This window comes from Coloeus monedula, assembly GCF_965178545.1.
Source record: "Coloeus monedula genome assembly, chromosome: 12".
NCBI lineage: Eukaryota > Metazoa > Chordata > Aves > Passeriformes > Corvidae > Coloeus > Coloeus monedula.
In genome coordinates, this window is record NC_138792.1 from 9,106,115 (window position 1) to 9,129,718 (window position 23,604).

The window sequence follows — 23,604 nt, forward strand, 5'->3', positions numbered from 1 at the left end:
ACACATACACATTGTCTATGGTATGAAACTGAGGGGACACTTCCTCTTCTAAAGCAAAAGCCATGCACCAAGAGGCAAGCAAGCACCATGCGTGAACATGTGCATGAGAGGGGCATGGAAATCTTCTTGGGTATTGAATGTTTGACATCTACTAATTTTGATTTGCAAATGGGCCATACAAAACCAGCAGCACAATTAACCTCTCTCTGTCTGGGAGCTGAATGGGAAGAAGTCTTCCCCTGGTTCAACAGAGAGAGTGAGGCAGGGTTTGCTTCTGCAAGCCTTGCAACGATCCCTTAAGTATTTGGAAGTGGTGGAGTCACCATCCCTGGAGGTATTGAAAAGACATGTACGTGTGGTATTTGGAGACATGGTTTAGAGGTGGGCTTGGCAGTGCTGGGTTAATTAGTTGGACTCCATGACTTTGAAGGTTTTTATCCTAAATGATTCAGTGATTCTGTGATAAGGGATCTTGGGCTGTGGGAGCTCGAACTGTGTAAATGGAAGAGCTGTTTGTGCTCTGAGTAAGGAAGTTTAAGTTTGACCTGCCGTGTGTGTAAGGCTGCAGAGAGGAAGGGCTTTCTCTAGTGCTGCACTCAGAGCAATCTCTCTTTTGTCTCAAAGGACACTGTGGTTGTGACTCTCACACAGCCATCAGACTATTAACACTTTTATTCCAACTAGTTATTTCTGGCTTTTGGAGTCAAAATACCTAAATGCCCAGAGTGCTTCCAGGGTAACTATAGTAATTACAAAAACAAACAACAGCAGCTCGACCCACGGGTCAGCTGAAGCCAAGCTGTGAATCACACACTTATTTTTTACCTATAGTTATGAAAAGGAATTTAAGCTGGACAACAAGGCAGTTAATTTCCTAGCCACCTCAGAGAAGCTCAGCCAGACAAGCTCAGCACAGATGCTGTGACCTGCTCACCCCCTCCATGGGAGATGCAGAGAGGTGGGTGCTGCACAACCTCCCTGAGCAACAGGCGGCCAACCCTGAGCAAACAGAACTTCATCAGGCACGCTTTGTGAATCCACTGGAGGCTGATGGACTCTATGAATATTGGGAACTGATCTTTCTTCTTCTGGGTATTCATAATGTATATGTTTCAGAGAACTCTGAAGGCCAGAGCTCTGAAGTTAGGAGAAAGACTTTGTTTAAGCTCTAGACCTGCTTTACACTTTCAGTTCTTCCTATTCCTGCAACAGTGGTCAGTTCACTCTCGGCTGTGTCAGTAATTAGCAACTTCATGTTGGAAGGGGTAGGGTCTTCCAGGAGAAGCCATAATCTAGTCAAATTAATTACCTTGCATTTTATTTTTAACCAAAATACATTTGCTTATACAAGGCTGCATTGTGTTGCTGCTTTACCACAATGAGTTCTTCAACTCCTCTCCCTCTCTAAAAAAGTCAAAATTTACTATCTATTATGATTCTTTAGGATACTGTAAAGACAGATGGCTGAGTAACCAAACACTTTTCAAGTACATAAGCCAAAAGCTGAAGTACAATGTGAGAAACCAGATTAATCACAAATAAAGAGCAAATATATTATAGCAGATAATATATATTTTAAGTGTAGACAATGGTCATTCATACTTCAGTTGTGCTTCTATTTATTTTCTATTAAACCAATTTTGCTAAACTAGAGGACCATGAGATGTGTATTATCAGTAAATAAAAAAGATCAGAATACAATGGAGCAAGACCTTTATGATTCACTAATAAACCATGAGAAAGAAACCACCATTCTGGAAGCATCAAACCTTCCAGCAGAACAAGATGCAATAAAATGTGTAAAAGGAGGAGCCAAGCTAACTTGGAGAGAGCTCCCAGTTCTCTAAAGCTGTGTACCTCATCTTAACTGAACAAGATCTAAATTAAATTAATTCCAAAATCTCAAGGTCAAAAAAACCCCCCTAATACACTAAAGAGGAAAAGGAAAAATATAATGAAGTTTTTGTTTCTTCTTCTGGCTTTCATTAAAACACATCAGTGCAAAATACTGTCTACAGACATGAAGCCAGAGTTGCACAGAGGAGAGAAATTCTGTTCTGCGTAGGCTGAGATAATTCTTGCACATGATACCCCAAAAGGGTGGCCCTGAATGAGAAGAGAGAATTTCTTTTAAGGTGTTGCCCTTGTTGCGTGGGTGTTGTTCACAGCAACAGTGCAGGGAACAGTGCACAGAAAGGATGTCTATAAAAACCACGGGTGCTGTCAGGAGCACTCAGGGATGGGCACCATGGAACCTTTACAGCTTTCTACTGTGGATTAACTGACATTTTGAATGACAAATCTTTTGAATTCTGTAGGGAAAGACAAGGTTTACCCTTGTGCCATTCCCCATGTCCTTGCTGGTTGCCAGGGGAGGAATACTGCAGGCATTCCCTTCAAGGAGAAAACCAAGCTAGTAAAATCCCTTCCCCTAATCCTTCCTACCCCAACAATGCAGAATATTGTTGAGTAAAAATGGAGTCATACTCACAGGCTGCAGATATAAAAGAGACTTCTGAAAGCAGTGGTTGTACACAGAAAGCAGTAACTGCTTTCCTTTTTTTAGACTTCATGGCTTATTTGTTTAAACCACTAAGAGATATTTGCATGTTACCCTTTTCTGGTCAGACATGAAAAAATAATATAGAAGTAAATGCAAGAGCAAGTAGCACCTCTTGCTAACTTACAAGTTTAATTTTAACTCATGGAATGCTTTAGCAAAGATCTATCACTTGATTTTACGCTTTTAAAGAAGTAAGGAGTATGACCAAAAATGATTTTACTAAGAGGTGGAAAGAAACAACAGAACCCCAACTATTATCTTTTCTTATTTTAAACTTCATCCCACACTTGTCACAAATTTAGAACTGAATGCGGAATTACTCCTACTCTTCTCCTTCACTTATGACTCTTCCTTACCATGTTTTTCAGCAAAGGAGATTGTAAATGTTCCTGGTGAGGGTGCAGTGCAACAAGCAACATGTATGGTGTGTGCTGCAGGCAGCAGCCCCACCAGGTTGCGTGTTGCTGATGTGGTGACTGACACTTCAAGTCTAATTGCTAGATTTAAATGAAGCCTGCTGGGAGGTGAAATACCCCCTGGTCAGGACAAAGATCTGTGTTACACTCACAGTGATGATAAATCAGCCAGAAGCGAGTGGATTCTAAGCCCTAAGATTACGGAGGTTTTTCAGCCACAGTTAAGTGTGGCTGTGGCACAGATGTGCCCATTCAGAGAGCACTGGCCCAGAGCAGGTGGCTTTAGGAGGCTTTTAAAAGGCAGGCTGAGGGAGATGGCAAAAGGCAAGTGTAAATGTGAACTCGTGAGCATTTAATGATTGATCTAGTCCATCTGCAGATAGAAAAGCCTTTTCTCAGGAGAAAATATATTTTTTTATTACTTTACAATGCCCAGGAAGAACGTGGTGATTCTTGATGTTTGTGTTAAAAGTCACTGCAGAATCCCAGGGAGGTGTTTTCCAGGGATATGCCAAGGGATGTGCATCTTCCATTTGTCAGGACTCTGATTTAGAGGGAAGACCATAGAGAGAGAAAACAGTATCACATGGGAAGATGAAGAATAGCATCTTGGCTTTAGAGAAACAAGGGGAAAAATTTCTTTTCTGACTTCAGCAGGTTACAAGAATAATCAGACACACGCAAAAGCCATGTGTCCTGTGCATGGTAAAGATAAGAAATACGATGTAATGTCTCAAACAAGGGAAATTTGTTGAAAAGCAATCTAACCCCAGAATGATGGGTTGACTCTAAGACGTAGAGGAATACTGGAAAAGTTTCCAAAGAAGGCACGGAAGGTTTTTATGACACTACTGCTTGCCCAGCAAACCATATTTTCTTGGGGAAATTTCAAAGATTGCAACAGACAGAAAAGCTGTGGCCACTTTCTGATTTCACACTCAACACTGTCTGAAATTGGTGGTTTTTGATGGGTATGGTCTGTGCTAAGTACAACCCAAAGAATTTTGCTCTGACTTTGGCCCTCCCTGTGGTGCTGCCATAGCTATTTTTGTGTGCAATCAGAGCAGAATTTGGACAGATGAAGACTTGAGAAGAAACATGAAGCATTACTTTGCCAGGCAGCTCCAAAGCTTACAGTATTTGCTCAGCTTGGCTCCAGGAGATTTTCAAGAAAAATCAACCATACTGACTTTTATGGAATTCCAATGTGCTTCTTGTTTCAGGTGAAACAGTGCTAGTGCCATTATTTAGTGTTCATATCAATGAAAGACTGTGTGATGCTGATTTTCTTTCACCTTCTCAGCATGGATACTCAGACTATCTTTGATACTCCTACTACCTTTTTATTGTGGATCAAACCACCATCAAAGAACCCACACAGGAAACAAAATGAATTTAGATGCTTAAATAACTTATACTAATCTAGCCTGGGAGCAATGGGATGTTTGTTCTTGTATTACTCAAAAGGGCACCTCTAAACCAATAATGCAGCAAAGTCATGATGTTACACTCTTCTGCACACTTCGCCCTGCTGTGCAAAAGTAAGAATTTGCATTATCCTTTTCACCTCTGAAAAAAAGTTTGAAATGCGTCTTTCAATAATTTATTCATGCAGTGTAATTAAGCACAGAATCTGACTCAACTTAGCAGAGGCATGATTTCCAGCTCTGTGGTTTTTCACCTCTGAGAGTATTTACTATTTGCTTGCCAGTAATTACCACAACCATCTCCTGCTTTGAATTCTGGTACAGAAGAAGGTTTCCAATTTGTTTCCTTAATCTTAAAGGGAACTTAATTTTAAAACTCAGCTGAATGGAGAACTTCCATGGATCAGGTAATAACACCGTTTGCAAGATTTTCTTCTTGCTTGTTCACCAGGTTAGGCATTACTGGTTTCTTTCTAAAATGCCCTGGCCAGCATTTGTTTTCAGTCCCTGAAGTGTTTTTTGTTGTTGTTTTTTAATACAGTCTGTGCCTAAAGGGACAAATGCTTGGAAGTGTTTATGTTTTTTCACTTGTTTCTTGGAAATCATGACCCATAGATAAAAAGAATACTTCTGCAACAATAATTTGGCACTTAAAGAGCTTCTAGTCTTACTGACTGTTTGAATTAATTTTTTAAACCCCATCACAGATGTCCATGTTTTATTCTGTGACTTTCTTATTACTTAACGTAAGTTGAGAATGATGGTGCATACTAGTATTATTGCACTGCTACTGTCATGAGATTATAATACACACAATTTAAATAATGACTTATTAAAAAGAAATGAAAATGGAATTTTAAGCCTATCTAGGAATTAGGGGTATTTGAGTAGTCATCTTTCAATAAATCCAAAATAAATATTTTTAATATGCCATAGGACATTTTTGTCTATCTCTTTAAATGCTAATATTGATCCTGTAACCTCAGTCTCCTCTCCGCAATGGTTTTACTTCAATTCTTACTAAAATTAGGCAGAATAATCCAATTGCCTTGAATCCAGCTGTATTAGGACTTTGTGTTTGTTTAATCCAAGGCTCCTTCTCCATGGCTGATTTTGTGTTTGTTTCTGTTTGACAGTTAAAAGGAAAACTAAAGCTTTTCTTGGGTACAAAATCGTGTAAAATCAGACCCAAAATGTACAACTAAAGCTGAAGAATAAAGAAGCACTAAAATCATCCCATGCCCCTTCCCTGTACAACTTCTTGCATCCAATTTGAAAAATTGGTATTTTTTCCAGGCAGTAATCTTAGTTTTACTATTTTTCAGGACATTTTCACTTTCATTCTTTTGCTGCAAAGAGTCAATGTCTCTAGAGACAGACTGTTGCTTGCGTGCTTTCTAATCCACATTTGAATCAGAACCCATGACATATACCTATACTTAATTTCACTTCACACATTGCTTCAGCTCTGAGGTAGAAACACTGTTTTGTCACGGCATTATGTGACAGATGTCACGTGCTCTGTGTCAGAAAACCTTCTGAGAGAGACAGCCCAGCTCTTCTAGAGCTCCAGGACCACAGCCCTTCTCACAGGAGTATGACCCTGTTCCAAGATCCTCTTAACAGCCCCTGATTAAAGAAGCTGCCATCCAAGGGAGAGAAGCAGCAAGAGAGATCTTTTTGCTTGTTTGCCATTTCCTAAGCCTGTGGCTGCTTCACTTTTATGTGGGCTAGCATGGGCCACAGCCACCCAAGGAGGCCAGGGAATGCATGGATGCTGAGGGTTAGCCATGAGAACCGCCAAAGGAAGAATGCAGGACAGGTGGAGCTGCCTGGACAGAGTCAAAAGCAGGAAAGCCAAAGGCCTCTGAAGAGACATTCAAGTCCTGGGCTGCACTGAGCCTGACTCTTTTAGGGTTTTTTTTTGCATGTGTGTGTCTTGCATTCCCACACCACAAAGCTGCTGCCCCAATCCTGCTCCAGAGTTCCCTGTGTCAGACACAGCTGAGCACGGATTGTACCTGAGCAAAGATTTGGTGGCTCTGCCTTGCCTTTGCACAGGGGAAAAGAACCAGCTCTGCATTTACAGCCATGGGAGTGTGCAACTGGAAGGAAAGTCCTGCAGCTGCAGCCAGGCACTGTTTCCACAAAGATTTACTACCAGTGACTTCCGATGCCTGACAATCTTCTCCAGAGTTCTCTGCTTCTGGTTTGGTCCTTGATTAATCAAGGGCTTGACACTGTGAAACTAAGAATTTTTCCCAACAGCATTATGTACAGGAAAGAGCAATTGTAGGCTCAGGATTGAAATCACTAAATGCACTACACACACACTGTTGGACTCATTCCACTGAACTAAATTAGTAATTAATGATATTTTCACCAAAAAGCTGAGCAAATACAGGAATAATAGTAAGTCAAAATGTATAACATTGTGAGGCATGGGTTTCAAAAGAACAGGGGGCAAAGTTGCCAAGGCTCCTGTAGTTAGGTAACTACCTCAGCTCTTCTTTCCACTCAGCTGAGATGTCCCCAGCATTTACCACAGTTATACCCTGACCTTAGAAGCTGAGCACTTTTATCGTCATGTCAGAGTTCCTTTGTTATCAAGTGTTTGGTTAGAGTTCATCAAGTCAACATTTATTTTTAACAACTGGATTACCAACAGGCATTGGATATGTCCCTGTTTCCCTGTTCCCTGATGCAGAGTCCCTGCCCTGGGGCTCTGGTATTTGCTGACTAACGAGAGTGAATGTAGCCTCTTCCCAGAACAGACCCCAGCCACAGCTCAGAGTTGTTACTGGGAACAGAAGAGGCAACACCCTGCACCAGCAGAGTGATAACTGGCGGTTTCAGATGAAGTTTTTCAAGTAAGCTGCTACAGGCAGAAAAGTGATCTGCACTGGCAGAGCCCTTGCCACAAGCAGTTTGTGCTTTCTACAAGATCTTTCCACAAAAGGAAAGATTTTTTCCAGCACTTGGGCATTTTCCTTTGCTGCTCTAGAAGCTCCTCTGATGTCTTTAGCTGAAAGGTGCCATGCCTGTTGCCACCATTCCTATTTGAAGACAGCCCCTGGAGAAGTCAGGCAGCTGTGGACTGGATCGGAGAGAATATAGGGAACACACAATTTTCCAGATGGCCACTAATGTTCAAGCACGGAAGAAACATAGTCTGATTATTGCATTTTGACTACTCTATTGTACAAGCATGTTATGAACAAAAAAGTTATTCAAAAGTCTTAGTGGATTTCACTTTTTCTTATTTAACTGTTTTATTGTAAGCATGTAAAACGCCCCCCAAAATAATTTTTGTTGAAAATAAATCAGCCAGCATAGCAGTTTTTAACATCCTTCTGCTTCTTGACAATAAGACAGATGATCATGATGTTTAAGTTTTCCCCTTACTAGTTTAAAACTTTCCTCTTTGTCTCACAGTCCTTATGCTGAGAGATACTTCAGAGAGTTTGATTTTACAAGCAGTGAATACAGGCCTGGGTTCTTTTGTTGCTGATTGGCTTCTGTATATACAGAATTTAATTATGGATGATCAGAACATCCTCCTTGCTAAACACTCTCTACAGGTCCAGTAGTGAAATACCCTCAGCCACGTATCCTAGTCCACCACTTCATCCAAAGAATTTTCACTGGAGACTCACAAAATTACTGTTGTCCCAATGACTGGCCAACAGTACCCTTGGATGAGCTTAGCACTTTGGGAAGTCTTAGTGCAGGCTCCAAGGGGCCATAGTAAAAATAGGAGAGATTAAAGAATCTCTTTGTTTGCAATTTGAGTAAATACACCAAGAGTGAAGGAGACACAAAACCTGAACTATGCTCTTAAGACTTGGAGATAACAAAAGGAATCAGACAGGATAGTGAGTGGGAAAGCAGGGATTACCACTGCTTGTGTTGCTGCTGCTTGAATCAAAGGGCTGTCTCCATTTTTACTGGCATAGCTGAGCTGCCATGTATCTGCTGGCACGAGCACTCCATGGGAACACTCTGCTATTGATAAAAGGAACATTGTTCTCAGTTTAGTTTACATTGCTCCAGAAGCAGTTAAAGCAAAAAGATGTCACTCACCCCAAGAATATCCGAGAAGATGTTTATCAGCCTAATTATAGTGATCTGAATTCATGCATCACAATGCATCTATGTGGTTTTCCTGCAGATTACATTGGAAATGGAGCTTCTTGGAACAAGTCAGTGGCAACCATTTCATCAGCATTACATGCAAACTGGCTACTGAGGGAGATTATTGCTATATCACTAAACATGGATTTCTGGAATTTCCCACAGGAATATATTGCTCTGAATTAACAGCCTGGAAAAAAAGAAGCTTCTATCACTGGTATGCTGAGTGGCATCACAATGTGACTGTGAGTTGTCAACGGCCACTCTAAACTATTAGGGGTAAAGATGCTTTTTCCAGCATCTAGCCATAAGTGCTTAGGTGATTTGCAAATGGAGCCCCAAGGACTCACAAACAGCAAGCAGCAAAACAGATCCTCTGGAGAAGTCAGCTGCAAACTATCCAGTTCTTAAACAAAGAGATTTAGAGATTTTTTGAGATTTTCTGAAGTTTTTTCCTAAAATTCCCAAAGAGTTGAAGTTGTTAGGGAAGGTGCATGTCACATAGGATGCATATGAAACATCTCTGGCTACTAGACTTCACTGCTGGAGGAACTGGAATTGTAGGAAATAACCCCAAAACATGCCAGCAAGGCTGTTCTGTGGCCCAAAGAGTGACGAGGTTTTCCTGCCTGAGAGGTGCCAGCTCAGCCTGAGAGCTGTTGCCTCAGGCAGGAGAAGTCAGTGATGTGATTTTGGTGTCACTGTGACTGGCAAGGACCTCCACTGCTGGAGATGGGCTCTGCTCTGTTTGGAGAGGGAAGGCAAAGCACAGCGGAGGAAATGGCTGTATTGCAGAACAGCAAAATGAAATACTGTTGTGGGAAGCTTGGTGTGCAAGCCAGGAAAGCACCCTGATGGGGGATGGAGGGCACAGCTGGGGTAAGGAACATGACATCTGATGGGTCCCTGTACCACGCACAGGGCAGGGCTCTTTGTGTGCTGGTGCCTCACCACCATTCTCATGTTCAGATTAGATGTTAGGAAGAAGTTCTTTACTCAGAGGGCGGTGAGGCACTGGAATAGGTTGCCCAGAGAGCTGTGGCTGCCTCCTCTCTGGAAGTGTTCAAGGCCACATTGGATGGGGCCCTGTACAACCTGATGTAGTGGGTGGCGTCCTGGCAGGGGCCTGGAATGAGATGATCTTTAAGGTCCCTTCCAACCCAAGCCATTCTGTGATTCTGTGTTCTCACACATGCCGTGGTGCATAGCAACTCGTCTGCTGGGCCATCTGCTGAGCTGCCTGCTACTCAAATTAGGACTGCGACTTCTCATTCCTACGTGCAGCCTTTCAAATCTTACACCCTCCTCACTGCAAACCTTCTTCTCCTGCTTGATCCATTACATCATCCATCCTCACCAGCAGGGACTGCCTGTTAGGACAGGAGGTATTTGGCAGCTTTTGCATTGTCTCTCACCCTCAGATCAATGCCCTCACCTGGGGAGAAGCATTACATGCACTGGCCTGCACTCTGTGTGCTGCCCCATCAAACAGGGTCAGCATTTCAGAGATGCTGCAGGAATCCCCCAGCCGGCAGCCAGCATCTGCTTTTGCATTCTGTATTTCTAGGTCCCCAGCACACTGTTGGCCATGAGTCATGCAAATCTTATGCCAGGCAAAGCAAAAATGGCTGCACCATGCATAGATTTTATCTCTCAAATAGAAAGTGAGACGTTTCAGTGACAGTTTACTCTTTTTAAGAAGTTACCAATTTCTCTTCAACTCTGCTTTTATTTCTCACCATAATTTTATCTTGCTGAAAAATCTTTTTGTGGAAAATCTTGTGAGTGAGATGTTACACAAAATGAACAGAAACTGTGCATTTGAACATATTCATATCCATTCATTGCCTCCACTTTCCAATTACAAGCTGGTAAATGCTGCAGTTGCTATACCACATACCATCTCTCCCAGTGTCACTGGAGCTACCAGGAGCTCTGATAATAATGGCAGATCTGGGGGTTTCCACTGGGATGCAAAATCCTCCTATCTGCTTTTCTCTTCCCAATCCCTTGTTGCAGAGGATCATGGCTCTGTACTTGATCTGCATTCAGTCAATTCATACAAAAGCTAAAGAGGAAAGCCTTGAGCTCAACCCTGATACTCAAGTTCAGTGTTTAAAGGAGACAAGACATCACCAGTCACAAGGTACTGTTGTTAGTAGTAAGGAATATGTAGGAAAACAGATCATTTAAATGTTCCCCATTATTATGACCATAAATATGGTCATAATAGGTTAGAATTTGAGACTGTATTTTTTAGCTTCTGGTTTCTCTCTAGGCTCTTGTTTTCCTAAAGAACATGAGGTGCCATTTCTATCTAAAGTTTTTTTTCTGATGAGTCTAAGTACTTTGTACCTGAAACCTTTTCAGAGAGGACAAAGAGGTGTTCCAGGCAGATTCGTGCAAACTCATAAAGGCAAATGAAAGCTTCAGATCTAACCTGCAGTCTGACTGTGCACCTGCCTGATTCCAGCAGCTTATTAAAGCCAGTGTTCACTTGGCCTTTCTGTTCTTTATGGGTGCACTTGACTCTGAAGGGAAAAGTTTCGTGCTAGATGGTACAGACTCAGCTGTGCTACAACACTTCATTGCTGCTGCTGCTGCCTTGCAGGCTCATGTGCCTTTTCTTGTCATCCCAGCAAGGAGCCATGAAGATTGTGCACCATGAACTAAATCTGGAGTGATTCTGCACAACCATGTTTCCACTCAAAACAGGTACTCTGGCTGCAGCAGCCCTAGCTGGAAGTCAGAAGTGACCAGCTGCCCTACAACAAACTGATCTTAGGCTTTATGCCCATTAATACTATAAGGTCTTTTATCCGAGTGCTTTCCTCTGCTCTTTATATTTTATTCATATGCATAGATGGCACATAAAATACCTTCTTTAAAAAAACCCCCGTCTCTGAACTAAAATCTACAACAATATGCTCATATAGAGATCCCAGTTCCATTTCCAAATCCAGTAAACCCGAGCAACAAGTCAAACTGAAACCTGTCTGTGGCTGCACAGTATGTTCTGAGCATATGAGAATTAGAGCCACCACTGCTGAAGTCTTCACATAGCTCAGATTGCTAAACTACAGGCAGATTGTTCCTCAGACCTGTCACTGGGGTGCATCTCTATGGCTATCTCTCTCCATCACTGTGTTCTGGAAAGGACTGCACAGCTACAGCTTCACACAAGCTCCCCCTGACTCTTCACCTCCCAAACTCGTGTCACCTGTTCTCTAATGGCAAGTTTACTAAAGCAGCTCTGGCCCCATGACAAGGTAAGTGGCACAGTGAGGGGAGTTCACAGTGACTGAGAGCAGCAATGTGAATATGCTTAATCTTCATCCAGCTAACTACAGTTTATCTGAAAGCTGGCCACGTCTGCCATCTTCTGCCTTGGCATAATTTCATCCAGTTTAACAACCCAGCTGTTTGCCCCAACAAAGAGCACAGGAAACATCCCTGCAGCCCATCTGGACTACTCTAACGGGTCAACTGCTTTAATCTACCAACCAGCACACCAAGTGTGCTTAAAAGTTTTAGAAGATCATTTCAAGGACCTGGAAATATAATGAAAGGCAAACAGGTCCCATAGGAGGACAATATAACAGAACTGCAGAGAGTATAATTCATCCTTCATTCCATTTAGCAATGCTGCTGCTGCTGGTTAAAACTGGACAGTTTGCTGAGCATATGCAACACAAGCCTGGAAAGGACAGGCTGTAGGTTGCTCTTCTCCCAGCTGCAGACTTCTGTGGAGAAAATGCCTGGTAAAATCTTATTCTCTCCAAAGAAAGATACATCATAGTAATTGCACTTTAGGGTTTGAGATAAATGCAGTCTTTGGCAAGGGTAAAGGATTTGACAGAGTCCAAATGAGGGTTTGAACTCCACAGGGGACAAGAAAGCCTCTAACACCCTCTCCTTCAGTGTGAGGCTGAATACTGAATACAACCAATTACAGCAGCAAACTCGTGATGAAAGTAAATAAACAACCCTGATGGATCCTAAACTATTTGTTTGTTTTCTGACACAGAAAGACAGACACACCCCAAGGTCTAAGGCACTAGGGGTTGGCTTGGGGCTGAAAATTAGGAAAGTATCTTATTAAACCAGCTATTCACATCCACCATATCAGGAAATGCTCCTAGTTTTTCAAGTTCCACACCTTCATTCAAGGAGTGATAACAAAGAAAATTTTAAACCCTGTGCAATTTAGGATCAAGATTTGTCACATCTTTGGCTCTCATTGTACCTCTAATTTAATCCTCTTCTATAAATTTTATGCTAAATGTGGGATTTTCTGGGATGCTTCAGATCCAAAGGTCTCTTGGGTAAGGGGAACATCTACTTGATTGTTTGCAGAAAGGTAACAGATTGGTGGAACTACAAAAATAACACCAAGAAATCTCTAATGGGATTGCATGCACTGAACTGGTTTAGGTTCTTGCTGTGGGCTTCTTCCCTAACACAAAAAGAAATTAGAGGCCTCATATTGTGTCACATGAAGAATTTGTTTGTAAGTAAACATATATACTTAAAGAGAAGATCTTCAGATTAATTACAAATGTGCTAAATTAACTCAGTGCCGTTCTGTGTCCTGCCGCCTGCCAGGGGAAGGTCTGACAGCTCCCAGCTGCTCTGCCTGGGCTCAGAGCTGCTGATGCTTCTGGGGGGGCAGCGGGGCCAAGGGCAAGGCAGGGCCCATCAGGGCACTGTGCCTGCCCACGGCGGTGCTGGGAGGGGAGAGGAGCGTGGTGCTCAAGGAACACAGCCCAGAGCTTCCAGCATCTGCCATAACATCTTGGAAATGAAGTCAGAGGCCTCCCTCTGCGAGGCAGGAGGCTGCTGGGCTCATTCCTGGGATAAGGGCTGCTTCTGCTCCAGCTCACACGGATGGAGGGAGGGCTGGGCTCTGCTTTTCACCTCAGTGGCTTGCAGTGCCCCCCATTTACTGCATGAGCCCCTGGAGCTTGAACAAGAGCTTGTGGTGCCAAGGTACAGCAGGAGCACGCACAGGCAGCAGAGGAGGGTGAAATGCCCCTGCCCTTGTGCACGCTCACAAGGCAGGCTCATGAAGATGTTCAGGCAGCCGAAGGTGAAGGCAGGTACATGGGGCTACTCACAAAGAGCCTGAGCTGTAGATCTGGTCCTTGGGAACCTGCCAGACTACCCCAAAAAGGACAATGGACTCAAATTTCCTGTTTTGTTTTTTTTCTCAAAGCTTGTTCCTCTGACAGATTTTCCCTTCCAAGCGTGCCTTTGCAGAGTGAATTTTCAGCAGTCCCTGTGTCCTTTGATACCTCCAAGTACCTGCTCAATTCACAGGAGTGTGAGGTGCCACTGTTCTACTGTGTGCATTTGCTCTTGCAAAGAACAAAGCCAAAAGACTTAGAACTCCCAAGGTGTCAATTTTTTATACTGTGACATGATCAGAAGTTCTGCTGTAATTTCCTTCTGAGTCGTCTGGGTTTAATGAGACTGAAGAGAATGATAGGAAGGAAAGAAATAATTATATATTCTCTTTTTTTTTTTTTTTCCTCAACATGTCCCAAATGTCACCTTTGACCTGGCTTTCTATTTCTGGCATGGACTAAACTCCCTCTATTTATTTAGCAGCCTACACACCATTACAGTAACATAGCAACAGTACTTTCAGTTGTGAATTTGAAAAAAAGCAAAGCAAAAAAAAGAACATATGAACATATTAAAACTGTTAAAGCATTGCAATCTAGTAACACTTCAATAAATGCTTCTCTTTTTTTGCCTTTAAATACCAGAATTATTAAGCTTCCAGTCTGCAAACCCAAAGGAGAGGGATGCACAGGGGAACCAAAGCAGTGTCACCACCACGAAGCCTGTTCTTCCTATGCCTATCTGATTGTTCCCTAACCTTTCTGTTTGTTTGTCTTAATGACGTTTCAGCGTGACTATTTCTCAGGCTCAGCACAGATGATAGAGGGAGTTTGGGGAGGATTCTGAAATAATGATGGGATTTAGCTGGTGGTTTTCCATCAGTTTTCAAAACCAGTTCCCCATTATTCTATAATCCATATCTCAAGGCTGATGTGACAGTTAGATGTCAAAAAGGACTATTTGAAAAAGTATAAAATGGAATTAGAGTAACAGTCCATTTTCAGCTGAAGTCCAAATCCCACAGTTTTACCAGGAAAGTTAACCAGTGAAGAACTGTAAAAGTAGGCCTGGAGTCAGGGGAGGACAGAGCGAAAACATGTTGCAAACCTTTTTTCAGTGGGAGCAGCACACTTGAAAATCTCAAAAAACCCAATTCCCTGAGCTACTTGAGTGCTTCTTATTTTTAAACCTAAGGCCTCAGTGAGAATGCAATTATTTTCTTAGGATGGGTTCAAAATGTTGAACTTATTAAAAATAAAACTTCTTAAGCTTGCAAAGCTTCCACTATAAATATTAGTAAACAATCCAGATGATGTAGCTGGAACAGCAGTGAACACTTGGCGAAGGAGTTTATCACTTCTCCTGAAACTGTTTCTTCACTGCTACTGTAAACTCAGCTGGCATCTCTTCATATGTTTCTTCTCCTCCCATAGTGATTTGATCAGCTCACAGTCACCTCTGAATGCCAGGGGCTTTTCTGTGGAACTGGCAACAGCCCTTGGAAGCGCAGCTTTACATCAGGCACACAGAGCCGGCTCTCCCAGTGCTTAGAAACCCAGGACTCTGGGTAAACTTAGAGGCTCTACTGCTCAGTTTGTAAAGTCTGCAAGTAAAACATAGCTCATGCTTGTTCTGAACTATTGGCTCCTCCTTGGCACGACCAGTTCGTGTCAGCTTGAAAAAATGCCTTCACAACTGTAAAATCCTTGAACTTCTACAAACAGTTTGCAAGTCTGGTATGTAAAAACAGATTGTTCACAAACTATGTGCTCTGCTGACATTACAACAGTTGTGAAGTTAGAAAGGGTCTCCTCATGGCCATTATTCTGTCCAACAGAAATATGAATACATAACCCATGGTCCCGAGACTTGGGAGTCACAGGATGAATATTTATCACTAACAGGCCTCACAGAAAGTATTGTCTTTTAAAAAAAAGCATTGTCAAAAAAGAGTCAAAAACTTTCATATGACAATCCAAGTTCCATTTAAATTAACACTCTCATATAAGTAATTTCAAATTCATACTAATAACCACATTTTACTGCCTTTCTGTAACATGCTCTATAAAAAGGGATCCTGGATAACTGAAATGTGCTGTTCAGGGCTTTTGTGGAAAGCAACAATGCAGTTTTGACTGCAGGGGTCAGGTGGGGCTTTTGGCATCAGGAGGGAAGGGAATAACAAAATCTCTAGGAACAGTTGTCTCATTCTAACAATTACAAAGCTATGAATGAATTAGCCTCAGAAAGGGACTAGGCATCAGTTGTGGTTTATTTTTAACAAGTACTAAGCTGCAGCACATTTTAAAACTGAGTTTTGCATGGCTATGTGATTGTTGGTTTGTTTGTTTGTTTATTTTCCTGATGCAACACAAACTGAAACAAAGCAAGGATATTATTGTAAAGCAAAAAGACATTTAAAAGTTAAAGCATTGCATTTTATTTAACAATTAAATGAGAGAGAAGAAATTGTATTTTATCTGGCTGGATGTAATGTTTTGACATGCAAATTTTATTTCAAACCCAGCATTTTTTCCTTGTCTTATCACATTACTAATTCATTTCCAAATCAAATGAAAAGGACAAAAAAGCAAATAAAATGACTGTTTTTCTAACGAGTAACACTTTAGGAATAAACTTGTCCCTTTCCCAAAAACCTATCAAGTTTTCATAACAAATATTCATAGCATTTTAATGCATCATTGGTAGAAGTAATGTGCTTATCCATATTTCCATAGTTTTAGTACTACAACAAAGACTTTACCAAAGTACAACTTGTAATGCATTTTCCTCTGAGCCATGTTTGAGTGCATCACTTGTTTAATTACCACTCAAGTTAACATTTCCTTCTCTATTTCAAACTAGCGTGGGTTTTTTTAGGCTCTATTTTTGAATGCAAAGACCTGATAACTTGTGTGTTTCTGTTTTGAATAGAAACCAATAGCTGGACATTCCTGTGCACTGAAAACATGTAGCCAAAGATTAAGCTGGGGCTTCAGGACTATTATGGCTCCACCCAAATAAATAGTTCAAGGGAAATTATTCTGATATACAGGTTGCCAAGAACAGCAGTGTTTTTTAGAAATTATTTCTTTCTTAGAAGTCAACCTATCTCATTAAACATTGCATTTAAACTATCAAAACATTGTTAAAATGGAAGAAAACAGTCTAGAATAAACATTGCACTTAACCTACCAAAACAAGGTCTGATTTGCACATAGCTAATTACAAATGTTTAATTCCAGTGATGGAAACTCCTCCCTAACATAAATATTCTGCTGTTATTTTACCAGTGAGATCAATTTGCACAGGATTTCACAGAGAAGGGAATATGTAGACTGCCACACAGGAGCTCCTGTTTGAAAGCCTTCATTTTCTCTAAATTCGGTTCTTTTTTAATACACAAACCAGATAGACAGAATGCACACTGGATTTTAAAATGAAGTAACAACAGAGAAAAACATAGGTACAAAACTTACAACTGGAATGAGCTAAAAGGCTCTGACAACTTTCTGCATCCCACATGACTCCTACATCCCCCCAGCCTATGAACCAGAGTTACAAAACCCGTGAAAATTGGCTAAATAAACTCAGGGAGCTCGGGATATTGATTCCAGAAAAGTATGAAATTGGCCAGAATTCTCTCTTCAGAAGGGACAGGACTCAAGGTGTGAGGCTTTATAAGAAGCATTTGGAAATAAAAAGACTTATGGATAAAAATTAAATTGAAGTTTCGTCTTGAGAGATATTTTTCAGAAACTTCCCCCAAACCAGCAGAAGAAGTACTTGAGCTCACAAAGCACTTGGGGATTTCTTTCAGGGGAGGGTGGCAGTGTCCTCTGGTGACAGCAGCCCAATGCTGGATCAGAGAGCAGATGCTCTCCATCCCACCTGCCCTTCGCAGTGCTCTGCAGCTCCTGTTCCTATTACTTGAGCAAATTCTTCCATAATTCTACTTTACTTTTTCTTCCTAGTAACTTCCTGTTTGTTCTCCTGATAAATACCAGAACTTCAGCTAAAAATGGAGAAGTTGTCTAGATTCTCTTATCTTCTAAACCCCCAGCCTTGGTGTGCTGCGGTTGGGTCCTGCCAGATCCCCCAACGGTCAGAGATGTCGGGCAGGGCTCTGCTGTGCCCTTCTGTTACTGCCCCACACACAGACACAGCAGGAGAGAACACTGCTCCACCAGCTTTGTTATCGGATCCATTGATTTACAGCCTTTGTCTTCCCAGACCAGACACTCCAAGAAGAAGTGTGGTAGAAGTGCAAGGCTACATTTTCTAATATGGGGTCCATTTGGGACTCTTGTTCTAGAAATGCTGACAAGGAATTTTGATTTTCAACAATGTTTGAAGAAATCAGTCACTCAAGTAAAGTGGGAAACTTGCCTTTTTTTGAGCAAGTGGTCTTTCCTCATCAATTTGTATAGTGCTGAAGATTAAAAATAGCTCTTCAGCTGGGGTACAGCTGTGCAGCGTTGACTTAAATGGAGCTGCAGTGACTCACAACAAGCAAGCATCTGTATATGGCCCTTTACTACTGCAAACCACGTAACCTAACACTAACAGCAAGTAAACACTGGCAGGGCATTCAGTAGAGCTACCGCTGCTGTTCCTCACTGGTGTGACAAACAGTGGGACAGCGATTTGAGGAGAGCTTGCAATTAGCAGTGTGTTAAAAATCCCATTTCTTCCTCCTTGTCAGCGCATGAGCAATGTGTCTTCTCAATAGCACCAGTCTCTTATTTCATTAGACATTCTCTGGACCTTCTTCTATGTTGTTTTTCCTTTAATCATGACTTTTTGCACTGGCTGTGGTAAGTCCTTTGTTTTCAAGGCCATGAAACCATTCCTTCCTTCCTTCCACCCCCCCCAATAAATAAACAACAAATAATAACCGTCAGTGATCAGATATATTTCCACATGGAAACTATCAAGGAGCCAGCTATTCAGTGCTGACTTTTCAGAATTGGGATGGATGTACTCAGCACTAATATAAGGAACTGTGAAACCCATCAAACTCGAAGCAGATTCCTCCGTTACATCTAATTCCCACAGAGGCTGGTATTTATGATCTACTAACATCAACAGCAAAAATCTTCAGTGGGTTTTCCTCCTGTGGGGCTGAATGTCAAGCTATGCCTGAAACTTAACATTTTTGGTCTAGAGCAGGATGGACTTTACCTCCATCACCACCACTTCTTAGTTTTTGTTAGCAGCTTCTTCCTCTCTGTCTCCTGCCCCATACCCAGCTTCTCCCCAGCTTTGGGTGTTCCCTGGCACCCCTCAGGCCCACACAGACCTCTTCTGGTGAGAAAAGCTGGAACCAAGTGGGGAAATGAAAGCAGCACAGCTTTCAGGTCACACATAGAGGACAAAGAACTGCAACACACACCAAATACTCTCCTGGGAGACTCCTTGCACAACTGCCTCTTTAGATAGGCTGACGTGGTGGTTTCACGGTTCAAGTATCTGACAGAGAGAAAAGCATTGTCCATGCTGTTAAATCACTATTAGAGTATTTGCCTGCTGTAGCAAAGCTCCCTGTGCTTTCTAATGAATTCTCTGTGTTTAGCATTAAGCTCTCTGTTTTTACAGAAAGTTACACTTGGGTAATTAATCTCATGTTCGTTTCCTGCACAAGCAAGAGAGCAGCCTTTGTTAGGGAATGATAAGACACTTCTAAGAATAGTGCTACTAAGAGCATCGGCTTTGTAAGACATTACAGGAAAAATATAGACTCTTAGCACCTGCTTTTCACTTTCAAAGTTTTGAAAATAATGTTCTGCTTACCTAGAGGCAAATTCTGACTTGTTTATGCATAGAAAACTTAATGCTTTCATCAGAAAACAAATATAAATGAAGGTATACTTTGGTCTCTAGGCTCTAGTCTTGGAAAGATTAATTTGTTTAATTTTATAAACACTGCAAACATTCCCAGTGGCTTCAGTGGGACTATTGCAGCTCCCAATCTCACAACCTGAATTCATTGCTTTGTCTGATCTGTTAACTACAGATTCCACTGAAATTAACTGGATTTTCTTAGTGATTGTAATAGGTGGAGGCTTAAGAATTTATCTGTGTGTAAAACACGGGACCCTCAGGTCGGACCTGACAAAGGCCGGACGCTGAACTCAGGAAAATGTAAACTGGGAGACAACCCTGTGAGAGCAAGTGAGGCTGGGCAGTGTACGAGAGGTCCCATGAGCAGCGGGCCAAGCTGGCACTTCAAGCTCCCTGGAAGCGCCGGCTCAGACCATGGGCTTTTCCAGCTGAACACAAAGGGTGGTGTTGAACTCGGCGATTTATGTATGTTGTCAGTTCAGAGCCAGAGCCAACACCATTCTCCTGTAAGCGATTGACACTTGACACCTACTGAAGTCAGTTTAAACAGTCATTGTTTCAAAGCTCTGTTGTTTTTAAGCAGTCACTGTGGTTCAGCCTGAGCTATCTGCTACCCCGGTGCAAGATGCACAGCTGCCATGCTGTTGATACTCTATGAAAAATAGGGGAAAAGTAGTTTAGAGCAGGTGAGAGACAATTTCCATTTGGTTTGTAGCATCCACTGTGTAACCAGTCATACGAGAAAGGACATTAAGCTTTGCTGTACTTGCAGCAGATTTCTTTCTGCTTTATTATGGACAAAGGACTAGCTTACCCTCCTAACCAGAAAACAAGGCCTAATCTGCAGAGATCTGGCTAATCTAGTGGCTGATGTTTGGAGAATAACATAGACCAAATTTCCCCTGGTTTTGTACTGCAAAATCTGAGCAGAGCAGACTGCAAGTAGCCTCGTGAGCTGATCAGAGCCCCTGTTGTGACTATTATCTTGACTGTATAATGGGGGCTTTCAAATCCCAGCTTTATCACATTCTGTTTTCTCTACTTTGCCCTTTTATGAATATTGAGTCATCAAAAATAGCTTCACTGACAGAGTTACTAATGATATCAGCTGAGTGAATCAGTGGCTCTTACACTGTGCCTGCTATACAGTGCTATTAGTGCACTCATTACAAAATATAGCAAAAATTAGATGCCCATAATTTATTTGCAGCTCCCGTGAGACACATCATAGTGGTTATTTTAGAATTGGAAAATGCTAACTGAACAAAGCAAATATTCAGCCATTTCAATGCAATACTGTGGTCTAAAAGAAGAAACTCTGGCTTAGAATAAGTTAAAAATAAATTCCAACATCAGTAAATTATCCTTTCTGCTAGCTTTCAGCCAAGGAAAAAATACGCTACCAAATGACATCCACCATATTCTTCATGAGACAGTTATGCCTCATATTACTGGGAAAAGCTAACATCAGCACTCCAGAGAAAATGCTGATAAACAGAAGTGAATCCGACAAATGATGTAAGCTGTGCATACGGCTCGGAGCGCCAGAGACACGGCCAGTGGCATCCTTCGAGTACGGTGCAGAGCTCTGGGGGAAGTCAGGTTAGAAGGGCATGACTCAAATGGGTATTATCGGTTCCAAAAGTGTTACAGCAGAACAACATAACAACATGCCTGATGAAGAACCATCACAAATGAGTATGCAAAATGGCCCACGAGGGGCTTAGATTTTTAATGCTGTCCCAAGCAAATTTTTAGGGGTCATTTATTCCTGCCCGGAGTGCTTTCCTCGCAGCCCTGCAATGAGACAGTTTCCTATGTTTGCAACACACATCCTTTTTTTTTTTTTTTTTCCCCCCAGACAAACAGGCAAACAGATAGTGAATGAAACAAGGGACCCATAGTGCAGTTGCAGATCTCCATGCAGGGCTCGCTTCATCTCCCCAGCTCCCTTCACCTTTCAGCTGTCAGGAACTTTACAGCACAGCATCTTCCAGCACCTCTTTATCACAGACCAAAAGCGAAGCTTTCTGCTAACAACTGCATCTGGCATTGGTAAATAAAACTATTGCAGATGTTGCCGTTAGCAAGTGTCATAGAAATTACAGAGCATCTTAACAAAGCTAAGCCCCAGAATCTAAACTATTAGAATTTTGGCTGTTCGGGTTTTTTTTTTTCTTTCTTTCTTTTTAGGATGTTCTTGTCCGTCCCTGGAAAAGTGACATCTGCAATTCTGTTACAACAATTCTGTTAGTTACGGCAACATTAACTGAAACCGAAATGTGGTTTTTAACCTAAGATATGTTGCATAACATATGAAGTATGTTATGAAGTATGAACATAACTGAAGTATTATAATTTTACGAGCCGGGAAAGGTTAATTCCAGAGGGCACGAGAATGTCGGTGAAAACTAAAATACTCTGTAAGCGCATGGACTTGGAAATCTTTTTGTTTTGGTCCAAGGTGAAGCTGAAACGGACGAGAGATTTCAAAGGGAGAGTCAGACAGCGAGCACATGCCGAAATCCCTTTAGCGAGAAAAAAAATATCAGCAAAGCCTCTGCACTTACGTATCTCTTGAGTTTCTTCTCGGGGGGTGATTTGATGAGCCATCCGGTGCAAACCACGTCCCCCGAGCTCATCTTCCCCCCGGGCGCGGAGCGGCGGAGCGGGAGCCAGGGTGCGGGCTGCCTGTGCGTGTGTGCTTGTTCTGTGCGGGTGTGCGCGGGTGTGTGCGTCCGCCCGCGCGTGTGTGTGTGCGGGTGCGTGCGCTGCGATGCGGGTGCGTGCGCTGGGATGTGTGCGTGTGCGCTGGGATGTGTGCGTGTGCGCTGGGATGTGTGCGCTTGGATGCGTGCGGGTGTGCGCGCCGTGCCCGCCCGTGTGTGCGCCGGTGAGTGCGGGCGTGTGTCCGCCCGTGCGGGTGCGCGGCCGTGTGTGTGTATTGTTCCCAGCCAATTCGCACTCACAGCAATCAGCTTCCTTCAGCTGCGCTCTGCTGCGGCTCCAGCCCGCGGAAGAAGTCATGACATTGATCACTGACACGGCCAGCCCTCCCTCCGCCGCCAGCACAATGCAACACACCGAGCACGTGACGGGCGGCCGGGGCTCGCCGCCGCCGGCTGCGACACCCCCGGCACCGGCACCGGCAGCGGGCGGCTCCCGCGCACCGCCCCGGACAGCCCGGCCCCGCACGGCGGGGAGGTTGGCAGCCCCTGCCCGGAGCCCCGGGGATACTGGCTGTGCCTGCCCGGAGCCCCGGGGATGCTGGCTGTGCCTGCCCGGAGCCCCGGGGATGCTGGCTGTGCCTGCCCGGAGCCCCGGGGATGCTGGCTGTCCCCGCCCGGAGCCCCGGGGATGCTGGCTGTCCCTGCCCGGAGCCCCGGGGATGCTGGCTGTCCATGCCCGGCGGAGCGGGGTGGGCGAGCCCCGCGGCTGAGCCGTGGGAGCGCCGGAGGCAGCGGTGACCGCGGAGGTCCCCGTGAGGTAACGTGGTGACCCGGCAAGAGAGGGCTCTGGCCGGAGCAGGAGGCAAAACCAGCGCCGGTGGGGTCAGTCCGCACTGAAACCTCCACTGCAGCTTCCACCATTTACCAAACTTCGTCAGTCTGTGGATTTAGTGGTTTTCCCAGTAGCATTTAGCCCCCTGTATGGATTTAATAGGAATAAACTTGATTTTTCTGCTCACATTATCACAGATTTTTTAGAAATACACTTTTTCAGAAAGTGACTTCAAAGAGACTGTTTGCCTCTCCACTGTCACAAATAAAAAATATGCCCACAGAGTGCATAACATTGCTGATATCCTTGCAGTTTGTGCCTCTTTCCAGGGTGGGAAACTCTTGCCTTTTCAAGGACAGGGCAATTTGTGTTCATTTTTCAGAAGACTTTTTAAACTCTGACTTAGTTAAAGTGGACGCAGTGGTTCTTCACTGATTTCACAAATCTGTTACTTCAGAGGAGTCTCATGGCCCCCTGGCCAGGCACAGCACTTACAGTGCAGCCTGGCTCTGCAAGGTGTGATCAGCACCAACAGGCCCATGGGAGAGTTTAATGTTTTCACAGAAGTTTTCAGGTCTCTGATGAGGCTCTT

General features: G+C 43.1%; 1 protein-coding gene across 3 annotated transcripts in view; it reads right to left on the reverse strand.

Moving 5' to 3' along the window:
* GAB3 (GRB2 associated binding protein 3) overlaps positions 1–22,477 on the reverse strand; it is a 63,426-nt gene extending 40,949 nt beyond the window's left edge. For all 3 annotated transcript variants that reach the window (XR_014226768.1, XM_082289603.1, XM_082289602.1), the window contains exon 1: positions 22,082–22,477. Coding sequence is in view for 2 of the 3 variants with exons in the window: in XM_082289603.1 (XP_082145729.1) it covers positions 22,082–22,153 (72 nt within the window). In the remaining variant the exon portion in view is untranslated. The remainder of the gene's footprint in view (positions 1–22,081) is intronic.
* Between the last annotated feature and the right edge of the window lie 1,127 nt (positions 22,478–23,604).